This window comes from Filicampus tigris, chromosome 15 (assembly GCF_054856515.1).
Source record: "Filicampus tigris isolate MCC_2025a chromosome 15, RoL_Ftig_1.0, whole genome shotgun sequence".
NCBI classification, from domain to species: Eukaryota; Metazoa; Chordata; class Actinopteri; order Syngnathiformes; family Syngnathidae; genus Filicampus; species Filicampus tigris.
In genome coordinates, this window is record NC_141231.1 from 16,370,325 (window position 1) to 16,395,654 (window position 25,330).

Sequence of the window (25,330 nt, forward strand, 5' to 3'; positions counted from 1 at the left end):
GTGGCCATTTTGTCACTTCTGTCGACTGAAAATGACATCACAACTGCTCAGGACTCAGGTGACGACCAGTCACGGCTGACCTGTTTTCTGAAGCTGAGCTATGATTGGTCGTTATCCGAGCCCTGAGGGTGTGTGATGTCATTTTCAGTCAACGGAAATGACAAAATGGCCGCACCCAGAGATGGCTAAAAACAGGTGGATTTTGTTGCTTTACTCATATTCCACAAACACAATATTAATCAGAATGCTGTGTTTCAACTAGTGGGCCTGCATAGAACACATTCTTAAAAAATATGTTTGGATTGACTTCCGCTTCAAACACATTTTAATATTCAAATCCCTGTACATTAAATACGAAAAAAAAAAAAATCCTGCTGAAGCTGCTGTAGCGCCGATATCGTCGCTGTCCGATGAAAAAGACTTATGTCCAATTTAGGGGAAAAAAAATCACGTTAATGCGATGTCTGTAACACCATTCACGTAAAAATAAGAAAATTGAAAAAAAAAGGGACATACGTTTTTTTCACAGGACGGCAATGATATGTCTCCACATAAAAAAAAAAAAAAAAATCCAACGAGCCAACGTGAGCTGTGCTACTCCAACCGAATCCTTCCACTTTTTTTGCCTTTGAAGCGCACCTTTTTCTGAGTTTTCTGAGCAGGCTAAAAATAAGCTAGCCAGAAAATGGGACATTCACGTAATTATTGTATCTGCAATAGAGGCCGGAGTCCAATCTCCGGATAGGATGTTAAACGCACTGCTGATGGTGAGTGGATTTGAAACGAGACGGGTAAATGCTAATGACTGCAGACAAGCAGTAAAAGAAGGCAACAGGAGCACATGTGATGTTTTATGCATGTGCGTGTTTGTGCAACTGGGTCAGTGCTAACGGGTCAATAGAGAGCAGCGCCCTGAGCAGTCTTGTGTCATGGAAGTTGGTCATGATTGATCGGAAACACCAACTGACACGCTTAAAATTTCAGCAACTGCAAGGATTGTTTTGGTTGAGGTGAGACTTGAATTTGATACTTCAAAGCTGGTCGAGCACTTTTGGAGTTTTCATCTCTTTTTTATCTGGCAGTCCAACCTTTCTTCACTATCACATTTTTTCAATGCCCGTTTAAAGAGACAAGTAGAGTTGGACTCAAATATATTTATCGTGAGCTGCATCATTCACGGACAATAAAAGGCCTGTTCCAAACAATACAACGCAATCACACTTCAACTCTTTGAATAGGGCCATAGAAAGAAATCATTTTTGTTGTGATGAGGACAATAAAAGCTTTTCAAGGTTTTGCATGGATTGGAAAACATCCTATCACGGATCGCATGTACTCCAAACAGGAAACCTCTGCTAACTTGTACCCACGGATATGGCCCCCTAACATAGGAAATGCACCAAAAACAAAAGGCCACCTGCACTAACATACACAAATAATGCGCTGTCAGGCTCCACTTTATCAGGACACCCCAAAATAAACCACAAGGAAGCCTCATTTTTGGATTTATGAAATGCATCCATTATATACATTATCTGCATACGTGTATTGGGACGCTTAATAGCGAAAAATCACACCTTCCAAAAACTAAGATATTAGAGTATGACTGTTAAACACTGTTCAAAGTCACATTCATTCAGAAGAACATTTCGCATCGACGAGACTTGGATTCATTTTGACAGATGCAGTGGAAATTAAAAATAATGGACAAAAATACCCCGTTATATAACTATGGCTACGTTCACACTGCTGGGCACGTTACTAAACCGGTACTAAAAAACAAGTTTGCAGATTCATGGACGATTAGTAGTCTGCCTCCCAAAGCACTCTCCCCTGCCCTTGCGGAGCGCATACCGGGCTTTTGATAACTTTTTAGTCCGGCGTGTACGGATGAGTGATCGTACCGCAGTTGCTTCGCATACATATCCAATTTTTATCCGCGTGTGAAAGAGGCCAATGTGTGGCATTAAAGAAGAGCATTTCATGTCCCACATCGTCCGTTCGAGAACCATATTTCTACATCCACATAACCGCCAAAATAGGTTGATATATGGACGTTAAACCGACCGAGACGAATAATATGAAATAAAGTCAAAAGACTGTTGGAAATAAATGATGACCCATTTCATGTAAGTTATTAATCTAAATCCGTACTTCTGACCGTCTTTAGGCCTGCAGTGAAGGCTTTGAAGTCCCTGACGGCACGCCACTGATGATAACTAATATTAAACATTGTTGTTTGATGAAACTTTGGCATCCCACACATACCTCAGGGAAGTATCAACACACAATAAGAGGAACCAACGTCTATTGTTCATCTGTCCGACTCAGCGCCCTGCATATCGCAGAAAGAAACAACAAATGTAATTTCAGTTTGCCACTGCCGGAGGCTACAAGAGCAGCCCACAAATAAATTCTGTTGGATTTCTGGATTGTGTGACGGAGGAATGCACCGAACTCATGGCTCGCTGTTTGTGTCTCTTGCAACACAACCCAGGCACCCCCCAGAAGACCCCTTGGTGAAACAACAACAAAGGGTCCAACATGCAGGCACGGACTGCGACTCTCCAGGCTGAATACTAATGGTACTCTAGAACACTCCAAGCGATGGAGTGCTCTTTTCGAGCGGAGAGGTCTGTAGTCACACAGTGTGACCAGTTGTTTACATTGGCTCTGCAAGCACTGGACAGAGATACAGCGTAATGACACGCCCAATGAACACAGGAATAACTGGGACACAACAAAGTTGAGGATAACCCTGAACAGGCGCATTATATAAATGATGTCTTGGACCGAGCAGAAGTACTCCCTTTCAAGCATTTTGCAGCTGGAGAATAATAATTTATATCGGGAACAAACTTCGCTAGCCTGCACAGTGACACTGTGTACTGTGTTTATTATTTATGATGTCGATCAGTGTCAACTGCTTCAGGAATGATAGCAAAATTAGATGTTGTAAACATCCTTAATAGGTAGCGCTTTAGTGAGTATACTGGCCACTGATCACAGACATGTAAATATTAGTAGTACTAATTCACTGATGTAGGGGTGGGAATATATATATATATATATATATATATATATATATATATATATATATATATATATATATATATCTGTATATCTGTATTTATTCTATTGTTATCACTAAGGGTAAGCATCAATACAGCAACATCAATGCAGAATAGTCGCTTCAAAAGCTGGAGAGGATAGTATTAAATTAAGTATTTTTTTCTAAATAATAATTTTGGATTTTTTATTTTAGTTAGTTTTTAATTTCTTTAATTAATTAAATATATATATATATATATATATATATATATATATATATTTTTTTTATTCATTTTCAGAGCGAGTTTTTTAGTTTTTATAAGCTTGAGTTTTTTCTTTTTCCCAAAATGCTTCGTTTTAGTTTCCTTTTTAATAGTTTTAGTACTAGTTTGTTTGTGGTTGTTTTTTGGGGGGAGGCGTATTTAAAAAAAAAAAAAAAAGAAAATCTCAAGAAGTGTTTTGCAGTTTAAAACTCAACGAAAAAATTGACTTTAAAAAGAACCATCCACAAATGAAATACAGGCAATGTATAACAGTACACAGATTTTGAAGTACAATAACTAAGATGGATCACAACCTTAATATCTTAAATGAAGCTAGATGGGTCTTAATCCATCCCATGTTTGCTAAGTTGACAACTAGATAGATGGATCGAAAGTGCTTGTGGTTTATTTCGCTGAAACTTAAACGTACTCATGTTGAAAGCACTTGTTACCTCGTGTCGCGTTCGGGGCTGAGTTAAGTGACAAAAGCCGGGAGGCCACAACAAACACGTCAACTCACCGCGTGCACGGCTCGCCGCCTAGACGCAAACGTCATCTGGTGGCGCTGTATTCATTGGCCGCCGCCAGATGATGTCACTCCTAGGCGACAGTGAAAAGGACCACAGCTTCCATCTTCCAGCAAACGTCCGCACAGTAATACAGACATAAAAGCATGTTTTTGTGAACGATAATAACCGTGGTGGCCCGTAGTTTCCGAGTTTATACTCCCATTACTGCTTCACTGAATGAGCAAGGTGAACAGACAGCCACTCTATCCCAACCATCAATGTTGATTCTACGACTAGCATCATTATTAGTCTCATTAGCTGTTTGACATCAGCCTAGTCTTAAATGAACTATTTGAGGCAGAGTGCTGCGAGATTAGATTAGTGACCGCAGGATAGCGGCTATGTTTGGACAGCTTAATGCACCTTCCAAAACACACCACAGGCAGCTCTTATCACCAGACAAGGTGGCGAATGCAGACATTTTAGACACCATAGCAAATAATAAAGGAATTGTGTACCTTAATTCGTGATTTAGCTTTATATTCAAAAGACCTTTAGACAGAAACGACGCTGTCAAATACTTCCTGTGTTTACGAAACGTTTTCACAAACTTCTCGAAAGAAAGCGATGATCAATAGCTTTTCGTTTTTCAGTCTAGAATTGGACGTAGAAGTCGTAGTTCAGTATGCTTAGCTGGAGAAGCGTTATAAGCTCATGTGCTGCAACGTCAGCAGTGTTTATTCAGTTAATTGGCCCCGCACTACCTTTTCTTTTTCCTCGGAGAGCATCCAGCATCGTGAAGTTCTTCAATGCAGACACTTTCAATTCCAATGAATTGACATTTTGAAAAGGAAGGAGAAATTGCCAACATACATTTGAGCCGTATCACTAGTCTTCTCGTTCGCCTCTAAAACGACTTATACAATGAAATATATCACAAATTAAATGTTTTAATATAGTTTCAATTTTGCTATAAAACAGTTCGATTGCAAATTCATGGATAAGACAACGATTATATTTTTAATTCAAATTTTGGGTTACATACTGGTGTTAGCTGTTACAGAAAAAAAAAAAAAAAGATTTTGGTAATTACCAATGCTGTTAATCTAGGTCATCTTTGTCATCTCAAACTTTACAATGGGTGGCGGTCCAATTCCATTTTCAGCATTTATATGAAAATGGTAAAGATGTCTTTTTAGGCTCCCAAACACAACGTCAAATCCAAATCTGTTTGTAGCTGTTTCCAGCTCAAACCATCCAAACCACTATAAGTACTGTCAACCGCAAAACAAAAGATGACAACATTGCTAATTGTTTGATTGCTGATATTCGAAAGTGCAATCTGACCTTTTCATCCATCCACAAAGTGCTCTTCTCTGGCCGGAAAGACACGACCCGATTCTTGCAAGGACCTCCCAATCTATCCATACTGTTTGACATCTTTCTTATAATAGTCCCAGGAAAACATGGTTAAACTTGTTCCCAGTGCTATCTTACTGCATGAAGTCACTTTGCTGTGGTGTACGCTGAGAGCAGCACTGTGCTAATCACCTGTCTATTTCAGGAAAGTAGCTCATAAGCCTGCAAATTTAGACAGAGGAAGGAGGCTTCACACAGGAAGAAAACACTTTGCCAGCCAACATGTCTGAGCTGCAGATTTATTTCCTATTTTATTTAAATAGAATTGTCTTTCCATCTGTCCGCTGCATTTGCAAAGACTTGTCATGGTTTTAAATTCTGGAAGAAAATAAAGAGATTTAAATGTAAAGTACCTCCAATCTCAACTATATCGGATATCCTGTATATGCGCATTGCCTAGATGAGCAAAGATAAGGTGATATTCCGTTGACAACACTCTGATACTTAACCCCATGACCCGGGAGCCTGACCTATTCTTAACCTCGGGCCAAGTCTAAATCCTAACCTGTGGCTAACGCGTGTGGGAAACTTACACAAAACATTAAGTTGCGTTTAGAATAACGAATGTGTGTGTAAATGAAGTAAGCAAACCTTTTGCAGACAAATGCATTAGAACAGTGTGCACATTCCGTTCCAAATTAAAACATAAAGAGGAATGTGTGATACATTTTTCCTTCATATACAGTATCGGGTTATTCCTTTTACATAGTGTGAAGAAAATGGAATATTGGGCTACTCCATAAAATAGCAGTGCCTGCAGTTTTCTTGATAAACTCGATAATGTGCAGCAATTCTCAGAAACATCTTCGAGCTTTTTTCACCTTGCACAATGCATGTTTGTTATTATAAAGATGTCAAGTTTTGCCGAAAACAATATTTCAGTTTAGCCCATGCCAGGTGACAGAGTTCATATGACGCAGTTTTATATTATATATAAATATATAGTCTTCAAGTGCGATTATGTGAGTAAGTTCTTGACTGCAGACCAAGCATTCCTGAAAGTATTTCACCAGCAAGAAACGCAACCGTCAGCATTTTAAGTAAAAGCTGCATCCTTGAAAATTGAGTGGGACATATTTTATGAAGGCACAACCTGACATATTCCAGGGAAAAAGTAGAAATGTACGTTTTTTATTTCATATGAATTTGTTTTTCTAATAACTGGTCCAGTCAATTTTTGTTTTAGTAATTGAAACTTCATGAGTGGTGACTCCCACAGTGGCCATCAAAAGTGACTGGTGAAAGGTCAGACTTGAGGTTGTTATTGTTTCCAGATGAGGTTTGATCTCACTGTTTTTTTTCTTAAATGTATGTCAACCCAAAGATTTTTTTTCCAAGAATATGTTCTATGCAGGCCTACTCGTTGAAACAAGGCATTCTGATTAATATTTCTTTTGTGGAATAAGAGTTCATCAATGGTTTTTAGTCTTCTCAGGGGGCGGCCATTTTGTCACTTCTGTCGACTGAAAATGACATCACAACTACCCAGGGCTCAGATAACAACCAATCATGGCTGCGCTTCAGAAAACAGGTGAGCTATGATTGGTCCTTACCAGAGCCCTGAGCAACTGTGATGTCATTTTCAGTCGACAGAAGTGACAAAATGGCCGCCCCTGAGATGGCTAAAAATGGGTAGATTTTGCTACTTACACTCATATTCCACAAACGCAATACTAATCAGAATGCCTTGTTTCACTTAGTAGGCCTGCATAGAACATATTCTTGACAAAGAAATGGTAGCGTTGACTTCCACTTTAATGATATCCTCGTCCACTGTATTTTCTCTCTAGGTTGTTCATTGTTTATGCATGCTTGTGTTTGCATTTTGCTTTGTGTCAAATCAATGACTGGCGCAGCACAGCACGCCAATTGCGGGTGGACAATAGCGGGTGCTGGGTGTCGTGTAACGGTGGATGTCACATGTTCAGCTTGCATTGTTTGATTTCCTTCATTCCTCTTGTTCTTTGCCTCAGTGGATCACAAATACCAAACCGCTGGACAAAATACCATTCTGCGAGCCAACTTTCCCTCACTATAAAATATGGGAGATTCATTTTTTGGGTGATGTGGCTTCTAAGGCAGATCTATTTGGTTTATATAAAAGTGCAGGAATTTTATTTCTTACATTTATGGACGTATTTACAGACAAGTCACCATTTCATCAAGACGCTATTTAACATTTTTTTGGACTTCATTATCAATTGAATAAAAAAATAATGTTGATGTTTGTAATCCATATCTCTTAGCCAATGTCAATTAAAATGATCAATTACGTGGCATTTTCTTCAAAGATATCCCTCTCCAATAAAATGTGTTTCAATACGATATATTCTAAAGTGGAACGAATCGATTTGGTTTGTTTTCACTCGACAAAATAAAGACGGTGAAATTCAAATGGCTCGACAGTTTTACAGACTCAACATGATGATTGTGTGGTTCCTCTTTATCTCTTGTGATGAATTGTGGTAAATATGGCAACCTGGAACAGGAAACTTTAAGGGGAAAAAAAAAAATGGAGACAACGTGACACTGACTCTTTAGAGAGCCACTGTACTTAAAATAGCAGCTCCTTCAAACACAGACCAAAAAAAAATCTAAGAAAATCACGTTCAAGCTTCAGTTTTTCCTGAGGGGCTCTCACATGATTTAAGCTATTTTTTTTCCCCCTCTCCTATTCATGTTCTCCGCTTGCGATCAGCTGACGGTACTTGTGTGAGCTCAGCCCCTCAGAGTCAAGTTGTAGTAGAAACCAACAAAGTGCATCAAGCCGGCAACATCAATGGCATTAAAATTGAATGCAATTCCTTCCTGGATGGCGGCCAGTGGCGGCACATCAACAGATGGGCCATTGAAAGGCCAGCGGGCTGTTAACGTCAACAACACTTGGAGCTGTGCCAGGCTGAACAGACTTCCTCCACCCCCCCCCCCCCCCCCCACCCGTTTTCCCTCACCCGTCCTGCTGGAGACTACACCCTTCTGACACCTGGGCCACCATTTATCTCTCATGTCCGCCCCGCTCATCCGTTCCCCTTCAGAACAATCTTTCACCCCCCCGACCTTCAGCCCTATCAACTACACAGCTGTTGTATAACCCATGATCATGCCGGTGTGAAGCTTTCTGGGAAGAGGGAGCGGTTTGGAAGGAAGAAGACAACATTGATAGCATTCTTGCTCCTCCTTGCACTTGGTGGTGCAGAGAGTGGCGGGACTCGAAACGTGAAATCGTTACCAGCCATTGTACCGCTAACTTTAGGGGTATTGTTGCTCACTCGGGTGCTACCTTATAGATATGAAGTAGATTTGAGATTTCAACCCAGAATCCCAAAACTGGGAGGCAGGCGTGCTTGCTCGGCATGGGCTGATTACCGGTTTGATGGTTTACCTTGGGTTTAAAAAGTCAAGGTTTCAATAACCACCATTAATGTCTCTATTATTTCCCTTTTTTTTTTTTTTTTTTTTGAGGGGGCGTCTAAGCAGGGCAAAAAATGAATGGCTGCTTGCAGGGTTGAGTAAACGAGCCACCTCGTTTAACCTGAAGTTAAAACCTCCCAATGAACTTTTTCCACGTACGGAGGAGGAGGGCGGGGAGAAAGACAAAGGAGACATTGCAAAAAAATTTTCTATGCGCACTGTCCTAAAAAAATGGTGCCAGTGGGTACTAGTTAGCCCCAAGGACAAAATGAGTAGTCCACTGGTCTAGCCCACCAGTGATGGGACAATGTGACTTACTAAGAAGAATTACAAGAGAAGAAGAATGTTATTGATTTAAACGTAACAATGGTGCGTGTTTCTTCTGCGCCATACATTCTATATTTTGTTCAGGAATAAAATAGAGTGTGTTCAATGGGGAATAAATGCTCTATTTATTCACCCAAATGTCTCCAAAAAGGTCATTTTAGAGCTGTCATTTTAATACCGTGATACTTTTGCTTACGGTTATCATACAATCAGAATGTACAGAAATTGTCCAGTGCTTACTAATGAAAAGTGCAACCACGATAATAAAAAGCTTTTGGATGTACAATTCTTCTGAATGCAAACACAACTGACATAAATTTGCAACCAATACCCACTTTACTGCCAGATTGGAAACTTCCAGAATGACAAGCCAGCTTTGGATCATTTCATTCAACAAAATGAATGATGACACTACATTGCACACACAAAAGACATCCTGTCACATGCAGTCACAACCAGTCTCTTAACTGTGTCTTGTGCGAGTTGATGAAATGTGGGTTAAGGTCATTGCGAATGTAGGTTAAAGTGATGTGTGTGTGTGTGTGTGTTTGCAGGGTGGGGGGGGGGTGGGGGTGTTCATTTTCAAATGGTAATCAAAAATGAAACATTGAAAGATTATTTTTGCTGTAATGAATAAAATGCCTGTTTTTTTTGTTTGTTTTTAAAAAAAAATATTTTAATGTCAAGCTCAGATGAAAAGGAGCACAAAGACCGCAGTGAGGATTCTGGTCCATTGACCTCGTACTGCTCTCAAGGGCTGCGGTATCCAGTGTCCTTCGCAAATAAAAAGCCAATCAACGTCATTGGAAGCTCGTTCTGTTCGACACGCACATTTGTGTGCTCATAGTCTAGCACTGCCCAGGTGTTCATGTTGAAACACTTCCACTGTAGCACAGCTACAGTCCAGGCTTTGGTGGCATTCGCTCAGAGTGGAGGACACATGTAAGAGGAAAACAATGACCGGGATTCGGCGACAAGAGACGGAACGCTTACCTACTGGCCGTGACCTCTTCTTTATCCTTTGTCTTGTTTTGTTTCACTAATGCTACACAACGTGATAGAAAAGTCGAACGTTTAGTCCTTCAGTCCAGGTTGTTGGACTCCCCCGTCCAGCACTAACAGTCAGTGGCACGCGCCGGTTTTGAGCATCGGGCTGTTCACTGTTGTTGTGCTCTTCTCCTGCTCGCTCAACCTCCCTCTGCTGCACCCCCACCTCCATTCTCTCTCTGTCCCTCTCTGTCTCTCTCTCTTTCTCTCTCTCTCGCTCTCTCGGCACGCGTGCTGAATAATGCATTTGGCGGGAGTGTGTTCGGAGCCCTTCCAGAGACAATCAGAGCGCCAGCGGCCGGCCGGCCGGCACAATGGGGGCCGACCCCGAGCGGATCAGGTTGCCTCTGTTTAGAAGGTCGTTTCATTTATTCAGTTGCACAACCAGTTCTGGACTGGGGGGTAGCTAGTCATTCGGGGGCCCGAGTAAACCCGGTCGGTGCGGGCCTCCACATCAAAGTGCATCAAAATGCATTTCCGAAAGATTGGGCGTAAAACTCATTTTTGACTTTGACATTTTTGACTTTTGACTACGACTTTGCTCGTGAAAGTCGGCCGAAGTTTTCAGTCGGAATCGCTAACGGGCGCTCCGGATTAGAGCCGAAATGGGCAAGACGAGATCGGTCTAACAAAAAAACAGTTTTTAATTAATTTTATTTTTTTCCCGTAGAAAAATTGTTATACGGAGTACACAATTTGAAATGATCAAAAAACGTATAAAATACGGGGAAAAGGTACAAGTTGACAGGTATGGTTAACAGTATGGCTAAATTACATAATGGCCACCAAGTTTCACCTCACACGATCTGGCAGTGTGGCTGGGCAATGATCCATCATTTTCAGTTGACAGCATCAAAGCCAAATGGTAAGCAGAGCTGCAGTGATAGCATCACAGATTGGCGTTAGCTAACAGTGTTGCCAACAATCGTTTCTAAAAGCCGGCAAGCTGGGAGCCGTACGTTATTTGTTATTTGTAACGCGTCAGCTGCACGGACCACATGTATTGTTTTACAAAGTCGAAATCGATTGCTTGGTGATGAAGTGCTGCCTCCATGAGTGAAAATACAACAGAATCTTCATGCAATCTGCATTATGTGGTGGGATATTAAATTGAGTCGTGGTGTTTTCAGCGACGGGTGAACATTTGCTTTGGTTGTAGTTTCTGAGTGTCCCAACGTCTCCAATAATACCACAAAAGTTGCTTTTTTGAAAAATAGTCACTCTGGGGTTGGAAAAGTTGCAAAATATAGCAAGAAAGCTGGAAACACTGAGTAGCGCTTGCTTCGTTGTCATGCGGGATCCCGTTCATTATGGCTACAAAAGCTCTGCTCGGCATTGGCCAAGCCTTACGGGCGGCGGGGTGAGCTCATTTGTATGAGACAGCTCGCTTAACAAGTTACATATTGCAGATAAACGAGTGAAGTATTTCATTATTACATGCAAAGGAACGCATACACTCACCATGGCAGTGTGAGGATATCCGCTCGGCATCTCGACCTGATGTCCATTTGTTGTCGTCCCGATAACCCCGTAACCTATAATAAAAAATAAAAACGAATGTATATACTGCAAAGCATATATACAGTATAAGTATGACATAATAATTTATGACATAGTTGTCACATTAACTAATCTATATATTTTGGTAGCAAAATGTGGGAGCACTGGCGGAGTTAGGATTTTTTTATCTTGGGGGGGGGCCAGGTGGGGGGCAAGAATTTTTTTTTTTTTTTTTTTTTACAAACCCAAAATGTTCTTCAGAAAACGCTGATAAACATTCGTTATATGTTCCCTACGGGTCACGGGGGCAAATGTGGAAAAAATAAAATGAAAATACCAAAAAGTCAATTATCTGGCATGGCACACGGGGGTGCCCAAGCATATTTCAGACCACCACCACTAGCTCTGCCAACGTGTGGGAGAATTCCAAAATCTATTATCCATCTATACAAAGCAGCATTGTGGCACTCCTTGGAAGTTTTGCTATTTGGTCATGGTTGGAGTATCTTCGAAAGAGAAAACTTCCGGCTTCCCCGATTGTTGCTCAGAAGGAATGTCCGTACACCTGTAATGAATAATAACCTACTTTGTGAATGCCTATTCTGTTCCAGAAGTAAGGTTTCAAAATGACTCACTTGACCAATCCTAATTCCCTGAAATCATTTTCTTTCATGTGCTTCCATTAAAGCAGATGTGGCCTGAAGAAATACAGCACTGCTTTTACACCTACATGCTGCAAACATGAGCAATATCATAGGGTGGTGTAAAAATGAGCAGATAGTCAGATGCTCAGTGCTACATTGTCATCGTCCCAAGATCATTCGATTATCGTGTTTATCATCACACAGCCAGGGATTGAACGTACGTGTGGCCTAGTTCCGGTTGTCATGGTGTCTCCGATATGATGACTTGTCATATCCTGCCATTATGTCGTGTCTGTGTCTGTCATGTGCTGTCTGTGTCATGTTTGTGCCGGAGTCTTACTCCACTACACATTTCCACTTTAATCTGAATTATTGGATTAGAAAAAAACTGCAGAATAATCCAATTTGCTTTCTCTTCATGCTAGCTCTCTTTCTCCTAATTTCTCTTCCTTGTTACTTACCTGCCCGACCATGTTTGGTGCAGATTACAGTAAGATCCTAAGAGGTTTCGGCTATTCTTTTTATGTGTGTTTACAGAATAAATTGCAGCCAAAATATTCAGTCGGGTTTCCACTACGGATACTTCTGGTGTATTGACATTTTTGAAATTGGTACCTCTTTGTATAGTTTCCTACCTAAAGAACAAAAGTTGTAACACACAATGGATATTTCATTTTCATGTAATATTGATCAACTGAACCATTTTTTGTCTTAAATCATATATGACTTGTGAGATGTTTTAACACAAATGTGAAGTCCGGGGCATACACAGGCCACAACATTAGGCACACACTTATCAACTGGTACGGTGTGTATATATATATATATATATATATATATATATATATATATATATATATATATTATACACTTTATTTAAAAAATACTGCTATTAAAAGTTTTTTTTCTTTTTTTACACTAACAAGATGTTAATTTAACACATTTATTATGGAAGTTTTTCGGTTAAAGCTTCTGTATTCCCTACAACAAATATGGCTGTAATTTTGTGAGAAAAGGGATAGCGTTACGAGTAAAATGCTATTCTATGATGATAAGGAATAGTAGTTCTTCTTGAAAAATAAAAAGGATTCTCCATAGTATTGCCCTTTTTATTCATCAAACTGTTCCTTCCCTTCATGATCGTTTTTCATTTCAGCGTGGCCCCAATAGGCCCACTCGCGTGTGCCTCTTGTGCTGCGGCCGGAGCAAGTGCACTTGTTAGTGGCAGCTGGTATTATCGGAAGACATAAGGGTGCAGTGAGGAGAGCTTGTGATCCTTTTTCGCCAGCAGCCAATGAAACGGTGAATGTTAAATAGAGAGACAGAGGGAAGGAACAACAAGCAAGAGACAGCAGGGGCTGAACTGGAGAAACTCAGCTTTATTTGTCCAAAGATAGTGAGAGGATACAAACGTCAGAGAAAGAGGTGGGGAGGATGTGATAGTGAGACTGAAGAATCATAGAGAGAAAGAGAGATGTGAACAATAGAAAATGGCTCCATTTTTTTTTTTTTTTTTTTTTTTAATGAACAGTCCATACAACCATGAGGGCAGGCAGAGGGGAAGAAAGGGCGCTCCCTAGAGAGCTAAAGTAGAACTTCAACGAGTGGCAGCGGGGCTGCGAGCTCAACAATGAGCAAAACCAGACAGGCAAACTGCTCATCAACTCAACCCTCCATTTTTTTTTTTTTTTTGGGGGCCCAAGGAATCTTGGATATCATCATTGTATTTCCTATTTTTGGTGCTTCCTGACGACAAACTCTCTGCACAATCTCCACAGTTTCGGAAGACAATCTCTAAATATGCGGCGATGCTGAAGTGGGTTAACACTAATCTAGTGTGTTTGCTGTAAATGATGATTTCATCACCAGGTAGCACAATCGAAACCGGTCAGATTGTTTTCAATCTTCATATCCACTGTCAATAGAACTTGTCCTCATTTGGGGCGACTTTGAGCTGGAGCCCATCGGGGCAAGAAGTGAGATACATCACGGACTGGTTGCCATCCAATCGCATGAATGTCGACTTTTTATACTGACTAAAATGGTTGCATCTTCTACCACTTGAATTGCATTTTTCAGTGGTTGCCAGAATATTTCATCTTAAAAACTTTGGCGGTCTGCGTGAGAGGGAAATTAAACGCTTGCTTAGCATGCAGTTAATGGGCCACCATGCACATCTATTTGAGACGGTTAGTTTGGGATCCCGCCCTCTGCAAAGTGTTTCAACATCCTCGCATGCCTTCGGGAGTCAGCGTGACACATCTGCAGATGGAATTAGCTGTTAGGAGGAGTTCACATGAGCTTGTGGGAACAAAACAATAGTTGGGTGTGTTTCAAATGTGAGCTTTGGAAGCTAAGTCGAACGAGGAATAGAACGGTTTTGTCACGTTGCATCATAGGAGAGAAAAACGTCTATACTAGTGAGCTGTAGTGTACTATAGATGTGAAAAATAAAGTAATTTCTGGATAGAGACTTCGCTATTTACATTCTTTTACCTACACGGGAACCTCGAGACAAGGCGTGCTATTGGCCGGCCTCCCAGCACAAGTGGCCAATCACATTAAATAGAGCATGTTTACTTTAAGGCAAACTACTATTCAGCTATAACAGGTCCATTTAGAAAAGGGAAGAAATGTAGAATTGATCATATCTCTTCACATCATTTTAATCATGTATGTTTCATTCTAAGATGATGATCAAATGTATTTGATTATGGGGGACATATTAAAAGGTGGCAGGGTACTCGACTGCGGTTACACACCTGAGCCACAAAAGCACCACGAAACGTAATCTGAGAATTTGATTCTTTTGGATCCTTAAACTGTCTGTCAGCCATTTCCTCTTATAGTGGCCATTAACTGACTTTACTGCAGAGAGTACCTGCATGGCCTCCGTTATGGCTAAGGCATTTATTAGGGATTAGACCTTTATTTATATGAGTGCATTTATATATTTCCATACTTTAAAAAAAATTGGAATAATATACATGTTCATTTCGCAAATTACATGATCATTCTTTTCTTTTAGCTTGGTCGAAATGTTTGCTCTGGAATGTTCCAAGATGCTTTGAACTCAGCTTCACTGATGTCTTCTGCGCAGGCAGAATGTGTGATGGTAAAAATGACACACATGGCAGTATTAGGTACATAAAAACGGAATCCATCTACACTGATTTTTTTTTGGTTGAATTTACTCAATTTTGTTTTGTGAAATCAACTGGATCCTGATACATATTTTAATGAATTAGATATATAGTCTACTCAATACAATAGTAGATCATTAATTAACATCTACATTTAATTAGGTGTATCGTCTACTTAAAAATGTAGCTGGATCCAGATGCATTTGACAAAATAAAATCGAGTCAATTCAACACCATTTTTTTTTTTTGTGTCGCGTCACGACATCGTTGTTCCTGAGGGGCCGAAAAAGGAGGTGCGTTTATAAGGTGTGTTTTTTATTGAGGTTGACTAAGCCCAAAGCAATTAATCGATGCTTTTGTGGAGGCCACTATTTGAGGAAATGTGCTTTGCAGACACTTTGCCTGCAACATTATTGCTCTCGCATTGACATATTCGATGAATTCATTAGCCCTGAACAGGATGCGGATGATTGCTGCTTTTGGAAGCTCTGCTGGCCTCCGACCAAGAAAATGAGCTGTACTCTGTCCCGTATATGAAAAGATGCTAACCAGGCCGCATTATTGTAGCACCCTTGTTAAAGAGGGGCCTGGTAGGAGAGCGTAGCAAGAGCTGACAGTGTTGTGGTGGTCCTCTGAAGCACTGGGCGACAACCACAATGACATTAAAAGCTGTCTTTCGCAATACCGGCGGTTGCCTAGCCATCCATTTTCTATATTGTTTGTCCTCATTATATGTTGCGACCAACGGGCGCCTATCGCAGCTGACTTTGGGCTGGGTAAATCTCGGTCGCCTTTCGGTCACAGGGCACATATAGACAAAGTCATTTGAACTCACATTCGCACCTATGGACAATTTAGAGTCTTCAATTAACGAACATCCATGTTTGTGCTACAACCTGTGATGGAGACATGCTAACCACTATAACACGGTAAAGATGGTTGGCAATTAATATTAATCTTTGGGGGAATACTTTTCGCTGTCACTGGTGGGGTTTCTTCATGGCCAATGTGTTTTGTGGTATCAGATACGCTGAGAGAGAGAAACGGCTGCACAATTCCGAAGGTGTTTCATGGCTTCTTATTGGCGGCTGAGTTAGGAAGCGATTGAATGGGAGGAAATGACTTCATCGGTGGAATAGCTCAAGTTGATGGAAAGAATAAGAAACAAGAGGGTAAACCTCACTTTTTCATTGAAAGAACCACCCCGAAAATTCTCTGGGCTTTGTTTTCCCAAAACAAAAAAAAACAAAAAAACAGTTCAGATAAAAGCAAACTAAAATAAAAGTGAAATAGAAAGTGTAATCGTTGAGTTGTTTTGTTATGACTATTCAGGTGGAAGAATAATAGAGGCACATGAAGAAACCAAGGCAACAAGGATCCTCCCCCTCTTCCCCGGTAAGACACACACCTCCACACAACTCGTGTGTGTGTGTGTGTGTGTGTGTGCGTGTGTTTGCTTGGGTGAAAGGAATTTACAGGACAAGAAAGTAAGAAAACCAGAGTGATATATAACTATTATCTTATTATTTGAAGCTGATTGTGTGGTTCTATAGTGTCTGCTTGGAAACACGCTAAGCTAACCGTCTGTGAAACCGCGGCGAGGATCGCCGATTGGAGCCTCGCTCGGCAAACAAAACACGGATGCTTCTCCATCTCTCTGTCTTTGTTTGCCGTGACTGTCGCGGCATTATAACAGATGGGTTCCTGCTGATTGGTTTGAATTTGTTGAACTAAACTGTCAGGGGGTCAGAGCCGGCGTGTTGGCACAAAGGATGAAAAAAAAAAAAAAAAAGCAGAAAATGCGCGGCCGAATGAAGGCGTAACGTGCGCGCGCGTGCGTGAGTGCGGCAACCGCTCAGAGTCCGGACAGGAAGGAGCTTCGGTTAGTAACCAACCAAAGGCGGAGGGAAAAGAGGGGTGTTGTGGGTAATCATAAAAAGGAGGCAGAAGATTCAGTCACATGACTATGCAGCACTTGCAGCGTTTCCTCTTGTCTGTACCTGTGGCAGGGGTGAGACCGGGAGGCGGGGCTTTGTTGGCCTCGGGGTTTGGCGGGGGCGAGGCGGCGCTGTCGGCCTCGCGGCCGTCCGACGAGAGTTCCGTGCTGACGGCCTCGGACGTGACCGGCCGGCCCGACACGAGGTCGGCCGCCGTGCCGTCGACGATGGACAGGTCGGTCACCGTCTTCTCCCTCAGGGACTTCTCGTCGTCTTCGTCGATCAGCACCACCTCGGCCTTGACGGCGCCGTCGAAGCCCAGCAGCCGCCGGCTCTCGCTGGTGTCTTCCAGGTCCTGGTAGCCCAGGAACACCATGGTGACCGGGTGCTCGGCGCTGGCTCGGGGCACGCAGCCCGCCTCTGGCCCCGGCTGGGCTGACGGGCCGGGCTGAGTCACGATAGGAGCCGAGGATGGGGGCATCACGCCGAGCCGAGTCTCCCTCTGCAGGGTGACCTGGGCGGGCGGGCTGGATGGGATGGAGGGCGGGGCGCAGGACGGCGGGGACAGATCGTCCGCAGCCGCCGGCGAGACGTAGGCGGCGGGGGCGACCGACACCCGACCCCTCCTTTCGTCTCCCCCTTCCCCGGGTCGAGCCGCTCTCTGGATCAGCTGCTCCACCTGCGAGGAGCTCCACCCGTTCTCCACCGAGGTGGTGGACACGCCCCCGGAGCTCGTGACTTCGTAGACGACTTTCCTGCCGTCGTCGTAGACCTTGACGCCGCGCGTGCCCGCTTCAGAGGGGTTCACGCGGTTCGCTGACAGGACGCGCTGTTCGCCCGTCTGAGGGTCATGCTGCACGTTGATCTCCATGGCAAACATTGCTGTTAGAAAAGGGGGGGGGGGGGTGGGGTAATGCAGAAGGGAGTGGAGGGTGTGAAGGGAGAGTGAAGGGGGTGGAGAAGGTGGAAGGAGTGAAGCGTGAAGACAATGCTTAGCCTGAAAGACAACATTAAGACCACTGAGTCGATACAAAAGTGTTAAATATTTTACTTTTACAAAGAGGGGTACACACAAAGCGATGATCTAGCCCTCTTACATTTGATCGGATTAGTGCGGGGTGTGTTAAGAGGGATTTTTATTCTCCCCAATCTGCTGGAAAACTGCTGAAGCAGACGTAAATGTTGAACCGGTTCAATATTTCCGATTGCAAATCTTTCCGCAAGACTTTGGCCGAGCCACCGACTCGGTGATTGTTCCATGAATTGGAATGTTAGCCAATGATAAAGACCAATCCTGGCTCAGGTGAGCTCCGATTGGTCGCTACCTGAGCCCCGAGCAACTGTGATGTCATTTGCAGTCGACAGAAGTGACAAAATGGCCGCCCCCGGAGATGGCGAAAAACGGGTGGATTTTGCTGCTTAACTCATATTCCACAAACGCAATATTAATTGAAATGCCATATTTAGACTAGTGAGACTGCATATAAAAATATATGTTTGGGTTGACTTCTTTAAAATGTTACCTCAGAATCTCTCATGTAACTAATTCAGGTAAGTATTAGATGGAAAGGCAGGCTATTTGTCAATCAGTACGGTTGATTTAAAATACACCATAAGGACAAAGGACATTTGAATTACACCTACAAGAGGGGAAAATGGGAGAAAAGATGAAGCTACTACCTCGTTTAACTAGAAAAACATCAATGGTTAAAGTTTGTTCGATGGGGTTGAGGTCAGGGCTCCCAAATTATTCCTTTTTGGATGTTGCGTTGAGCGCTGGGCACCAGTCATGCATGATTTCCCCAAACTGTCGGAAGTTTCACCCCACTCTTGAATCGCCCAAAAATTGTAGCCCCTCTTTTGTTAAACAACGCAATAACAACAACAAAAAACGACGAGTTGATCAATTTAATCAGAATGATTCAGGTTATCTATTACATTTGGGCAATTTGTATTATTTCATGATGACTCAAATATTTACCCTGCTACACCAAATGTTGATCTATTTCTTCTGATCATATAATTAAACACTTGTAAGGTAACCTTGATTAATTAATTTAACAACAATACATGTTTTTCTTCCTCCTTAAGATCACAGACCACCATATGCCCTCCTCCTGCACATTTTTGTGAATCGGAATCGATCTATCATTTACAGAGAATTTTTGAGGAAAAAATTCCAGTCCAGACACCAGTCCACAAAGTTAAATCTTTGTCGTGTAATGCTACAAAAAACAAAAAAACAAAAAAGGCAATAAAAACATGACTTTCTTTGGCGTGGCTAGTTAAGCTCGTGCCAAAAAAGACCGATGATGACAAATGATAAGTAGCCACTGCATCGTCAAAGTCTTAAGGAATGAGAAAAAGGTGTCACCTACTGAGCTTGTATTTCAATGTCCGTGCCGTGCCGTTCCAAGGTTTGATTTGCCATCTCGTGATGTGTGACTTTAATAAGCATGTATACTTCACTACTAACCTGTCTGTCTTTGTGCTCTGCGTGTGTCTAATCCAACTTGGCCGCGTCCCAAACCCCCGATGCCCTTTCATCCTCCCTCACCGAACCACCTCCCTCCCTTGCTCTCCTCTCCTCTCCTCTCCTCTCCTCTCCCCTCGTCATCCTCTCCATCCGTACCTGGTCTGGGCGCCGACTTCTCTCCAGGCGCAGGTGGGCTGCTCCGGGGCTGCGTGGCCGGGACGAGCTGCTGGGGATGATGGTCGGCGCCGCCCGAGAGAGGAGCGGACGTGCAGCCGCTGGCCTCCACTGAGCACCAGCACAAAGGGGAGGGGGTAGGAGGGGGTGGGGGGGGGAGAGCGCAAAAGACTGTCAGTGATGTTGGAGGCAGAGAGTGACACGCGCACACAACGCGGGGTACACAAATAAACAAGTTATGAAGTAACTGCCCCACACGCACGCCGTCAAACTGTTCTCGTCTCGCTTCTGTGTCCACGGCAACTGTAGCACCCCAGAGGTTCAAGTGCTTATGCGGCAAAAGCGTGCGTGCGTGCGTGCGTCCGTCGCTGCTTTGCGTGTGCATTTGTGCGTTTTTTTGCGTGCGTGCGTTGTGATGGGAAGAACAAAGCGGCGGGGGCTTAGAGGGCTTTTAGGGAGAATAGTGGGGGGGATAAAGCCAGCGACTGCAGGCTGCAGCGTCATGGCCTTGTGTGAGTGTGAGCGTCAATAGTCTTGCTGAGCATGGTGTGTGTGTGTGTGTGTGTGTACGTGTGCGTGTGCGTTTTAGTGCTAGTGCGCAGTGTAAGTATACTGTATGTCTATGTGCTCTGTCGCTGGCAATCCGAGTGTGTGTTTGAAGGTTCATGGGCGCTCTTTGGCCCGAATCGCTCCTGCCTCAGCGAGATTATTATCCAAACAAACACACACGCGCACACACATTTGGAAACAACAGTGGCTGACTCCCTTGGGAAGAACGACCATACTATTATGGTGACTTTGCGTATATAATGTGTACAGTTGAACCTCGCTTTTATGGACCATCAGGGGAAGGTGTCGGCCATAAAAGCCGATTGTCTGTTAAATTGAAGCAGACTTTTGTCGTGGCATAAAACCGCCCAATACGTTATGGAATTGTTGTGTAATTTTGTATTTTGCACACTAAAAACGCTCAGGACAGCATTCAACTGTAAATAACTGTTAAAAATGTTGAAACTGTTAGAAGAGTTGTAAAGTTTATCCAAACTTGCATCACTGGTGCTTTGGGGTGATAATGGCATGCAGCTGGTCACTTTTAAAAGTGCTTTGCGGTTAGCGCGCTACCTTTTGCCATAGAGAAGGGCATGCCAAAAAAACAAAAAAAAAAAACAAGCACCCACGCAAACAACAGCCATGGATATGAAGATAGGTAAATGTGACACGCCACTTGTCCATGCTTTCGATTGCCTTTGATGGGGACGTTGCCCCTACCAACATGGCCGCCGCATGTATGGCCATGCATTGCTTTAGATAGAAACAGACACAATTTGATGTCCGTTGAATCCAAAATCCATTAAATCGGGGCCCGTTGAATCGAGGTTCCACTTTAATCGTGTGCGTGTGTGTGTGTGCACACACATGCGTGTGTGTGTGTGTGTCATTGATCCTACCTCCATCATGGGTCATCAAACTCTGAAAAAGAGAACAACGACCTTATTAATCCCTGTGATTTAGTGCTCTTCATAATTTTATTTACTCTACAGTGGAACTTCTGCCTCAAAACTTGGGGGGTCTGCTAGCGACCCGGAAGGCCAGGACCAGCCTGGAACTCACCGGCCATTTGGGAAAAATTCACATATTTTCCCGAAATTCCCAATGGCCACCCCACTCCTGAAATAGATTATTTCCATATATATTGTATTCAATCTATTTTCCTTTATTTGAAATTGACACTTTTTTTTCCAAGTATGATTGGGAGGTCAACCAGCTCCCTGGAACAGATCATGTTTGACTTTAAAGGTTCCACTGTATTAAATAATGGGAAAAAGTTGTCCGCAGCTCTTCTACAGGAGCGTGCACCAAGTTGTACTCAATGTGCTCACTTGGGTTCAATTTTAATGTACAAGACAACATATGTCACAATGACCCTCTATAACTTAGCATGCACTTATAAGGTTCATTTTTCATGTTCATGTTTTTTTTTTCATGTTCAGTTCATGTTTTGTACCTTCTGCAGGTCTTCTATTGAGCGTTCCGTCTCCTTGAGGCGTTCCCGTAAAGCCCGCTCTTTAGCCGAGATCAGAGATTCTTCACTCTCAAGCGTACCGATTTCAGATTCCAGCCTACAAACACAGAAATAACACACTTTGAATCGATATTGGAGAGCTTCGCCGCTTCTGACCCGCATCCTGTGGTTGCTTAAAACAGTGAGTCCTCAATTCAACTCAAAACAACCGGAAAGACCGATTTGTGTGATAGGAAGATTTGGCTCTACATTTCATCCCAACGTCAACCATGACAATTATAATCATAATTTCCTACAATAGTGGCTTGGACCTGAGTTGACTGTCAACAACATATTCTGAGTTTCTGTTTCTGCTTCAAGATGCGATGTTTAAAGTTGCAGCTGTTTTGTGCAGAAGGGAGATCACGACCAATCTTGATCACGTATTATACAAAGTCGGATTGGAGAGATGAACTCCATATTAATAACCGGTCTAAATTCTAAATAGTTTTAGACAGAGCTTTTCTGGCTTTACGAAAAGAAACAAAAATAGTAGTATATATAGTATTTTCATAACGACCAATAAATCAATGAATAAAAGACAGTTTCGTTAATTGTTTGCTCCACTTTCTGGCTTGGTAAAAAATGCTCTTGTTGAGGTCATGAATGTGGGCGTGTGACTCTGCTAAAGGTCAGGAAAGAGGTGGAGCTAATCTAGTGGGATCCTGGGCTGTTAGCCACCCCAAAATCCTGATAAATCCTTGAATTTTTACTTGATCGCCTTGCTGTTTCTCTTTTATATAAGAAATGTCAATATCTAATTACCATAATTTAGCAAAGTGGATATTGGATGAGTTTTAGCATGGTAAATAAATGAAACGTCCTTCGATTTTTATACATGTGAAAACGTCGGTCCAAAAAAAAAAAAAAAAAAAAAAAAAGGCGTTCTGCTTGACAGTTTGCTTCTGTGGCAAGATGGCATTTATTGCACCTGTTCAGGAAGACAGCCTAATTTGACGCAAAGTACCAACACTGAATCAGACGTTGGCTGCAGCTGGTTATGGGACAAAAGCATCTTTTGACAAACCCAGTAGGGGAGTGTTGTAAAGGCTTAAAGCGGTTTTTCCTGAGTGAGACGTCCAATAATCCAACATGACGGCTCAACAACTACATGATTCATGCAAAACATCCCGCAGTACTAATCCTATTTGCTATATTTCAAAGTGGAAAAAATAACTTAAGCCCCAGTTTAAACTTTGAGGAAGTCATTTGACATTAGAACCTCTCAAGTATTTCCATCCAACCATTTTCTAGTGCGGTGAGCTGCAGCCAGTCCCAGCTGAGTTTGGTCAGTCAATCGCAGGGCAAATAAACAAAATCATCCACGCTTTAGCGCAATTTAAAGTGTCCATACAACCTTACATGCACGTACGTGGAGGAAAACGCAAACGAGATTCAAACCTGGAACTTCTTGATGTGAGGCAGACATGCTAACCTTTCCTTCCTATTAACTTCACAGGGGAAAAAGGTTCGCAAACGAATAGCGGGCATCCCAGAACAGATTGTGCTTGACCTTAGAAATTGTAGTGCATGTTGCAGCATGAGTACTCTGCCAAAATCTCCAAAAGGAGATCATTCTGGATTACATTTAGGACACCGCACGACGATGCCACAACCATCCGCTCACAGAGCGCTCCTCAATTGTAAGACGCTGACGTGTAAGAGACACGCACTCAAACACACTCGCACAGAGGGACATTAAGAGATGGATGTAACAACAATAGGAGGAAGCAGTCAGGGAGGAGAACCACCGTTGCTTCCTCACAGCCTGCCAGCACTTGCGACACTTTAGTAAACTCCTCTGGGATGCAAAGAATGTGTTTGCTATAATTGTGGGGGGGAGACTTTCAGCTTCATCACACTACCATTAACTGTTGCTCTTGCCAGCGTTTTTCTAGAATAAACAAAGATCAGTCCTTCATTTTTAGCATTATAGGCAGTTTCATTCATTATCGATCTGACAGGCTCTCAAATCAGCGGACGTTTTTTTCCATCACATTTTCAGAGACATCAGGGCGGTGTTTTAGTAGTAAGTCATCACGTGGATGAGCAGTGATGAACTGAGTGGACATGATATTCTGGGATTTGCTATTCCAGAGAGCAGTTAAAAGAAAATGCAAAGGTTCCTTCTAGACAGCGGGACTGCAGTGAGACAATGGTTCGAACTTCGAAACCCAGTTATGCTGGATGGTGCATGGAGCCATAGACCGGCTGCTAAAATGAGCAACAAGCCAACCTTGGAACCCCAAACAAGGACAACGAGCAGCGTACAAATCTTTCTAAGACAGCAGGACGATATCAACTTGAAGCACTTGCGCCATCTGTCCTTGGTCCTCTTTATCTTGTTTCCTTTTTACACCAATGAGTTACGCGAAAGCGGGTCTCTATGCGTGCATCTTTATTGTCCCAACTTAAGCCAATCATTTTACATTTGGAAAATGTCACGGCATACGTTATCACCCCAAAAAAAAAAAACAAGCCACAAAAAGTATGAATACTGAAGAAATAACAATATTGTCTGCATTTACTCACAAATTATGTGGAACAGGAAGGAAGTCGCAATGGCAATAGGTGGATACACATATTTACTATAGCTTCTGCCCTCTAACGGTAGAGAAATTAATTGTTCTGACAATCACTATACGTCAATAGCATAAACAGATGCGCAAAGATATATTTTTAACTGATAAATGATTTTTGAAGAATATTTTGGAGCACTTAACTCCCGTGGCCCGACTGGTGACCTCTTATGGCACACTTGATGTGATCGTGATCTCTTTGATGCTGTGCCTCAGTTGATAAATGCATGCATTGATCAATTAGAAAAACACATGCTTCATTTTTCGAGTTCGCAGTGCATCAAAAGAAATGACCCACTCCAGGGTCTTTGGCAACTATGTAAGACTAAGCAGCACATATACTATTATTTGCTAATGGCACCCCCTAGTGACCAAACCAGAAACATGACAAAGACTGGCAGCAAAGAGTTGAAGCAAATGCTGTACTGCGGGATTGCGCCATGGATTCTCTATTCTCTTGTTAACTAATTTTTCATCCTCGTTTGCTTGGCGCTACATTTATGTAGAAAAAGAAGTGGTGGGATTGTTGACTTTAACATAGATTTTTTTTTTTTTGAAATATTCTTTAGATAATTTAAAGACTGATGATTTCTTTAATTTTGTACACCGAAAAACTGTTGCGTTGAATTTACGCAATTTTGTTTCGTCAAGTGGTTGCACGAAATAAAATCTGGTTCCAGATAGATTTTTAACCAGATGTATAGCCTGAGTCTCCTGTATAAATGTGTAAATGTATCTGGATCCAGTTGTTTTAATTAACTGCAACTACGAAAAGAGGAAGTCAACCC

The 25,330-nt window shown here is 42.4% G+C and overlaps 1 protein-coding gene across 3 annotated transcripts in view; it reads right to left on the bottom strand.

Annotated features, from left to right (window-relative positions):
• palm2akap2 (PALM2 and AKAP2 fusion) overlaps positions 1–25,330 on the bottom strand; it is a 68,370-nt gene that overhangs the window by 17,714 nt on the left and 25,326 nt on the right. For all 3 annotated transcript variants that reach the window (XM_086053414.1, XM_086053412.1, XM_086053413.1), the window contains 5 exons: positions 21,907–22,021; positions 21,350–21,371; positions 19,884–20,012; positions 17,315–18,133; positions 11,489–11,562 (listed from right to left, as the gene is read on the bottom strand). In XM_086053414.1, the coding sequence (XP_085909540.1) occupies positions 11,489–11,562; positions 17,315–18,133; positions 19,884–20,012; positions 21,350–21,371; positions 21,907–22,021 (1,159 nt within the window). The remainder of the gene's footprint in view (positions 1–11,488; positions 11,563–17,314; positions 18,134–19,883; positions 20,013–21,349; positions 21,372–21,906; positions 22,022–25,330) is intronic.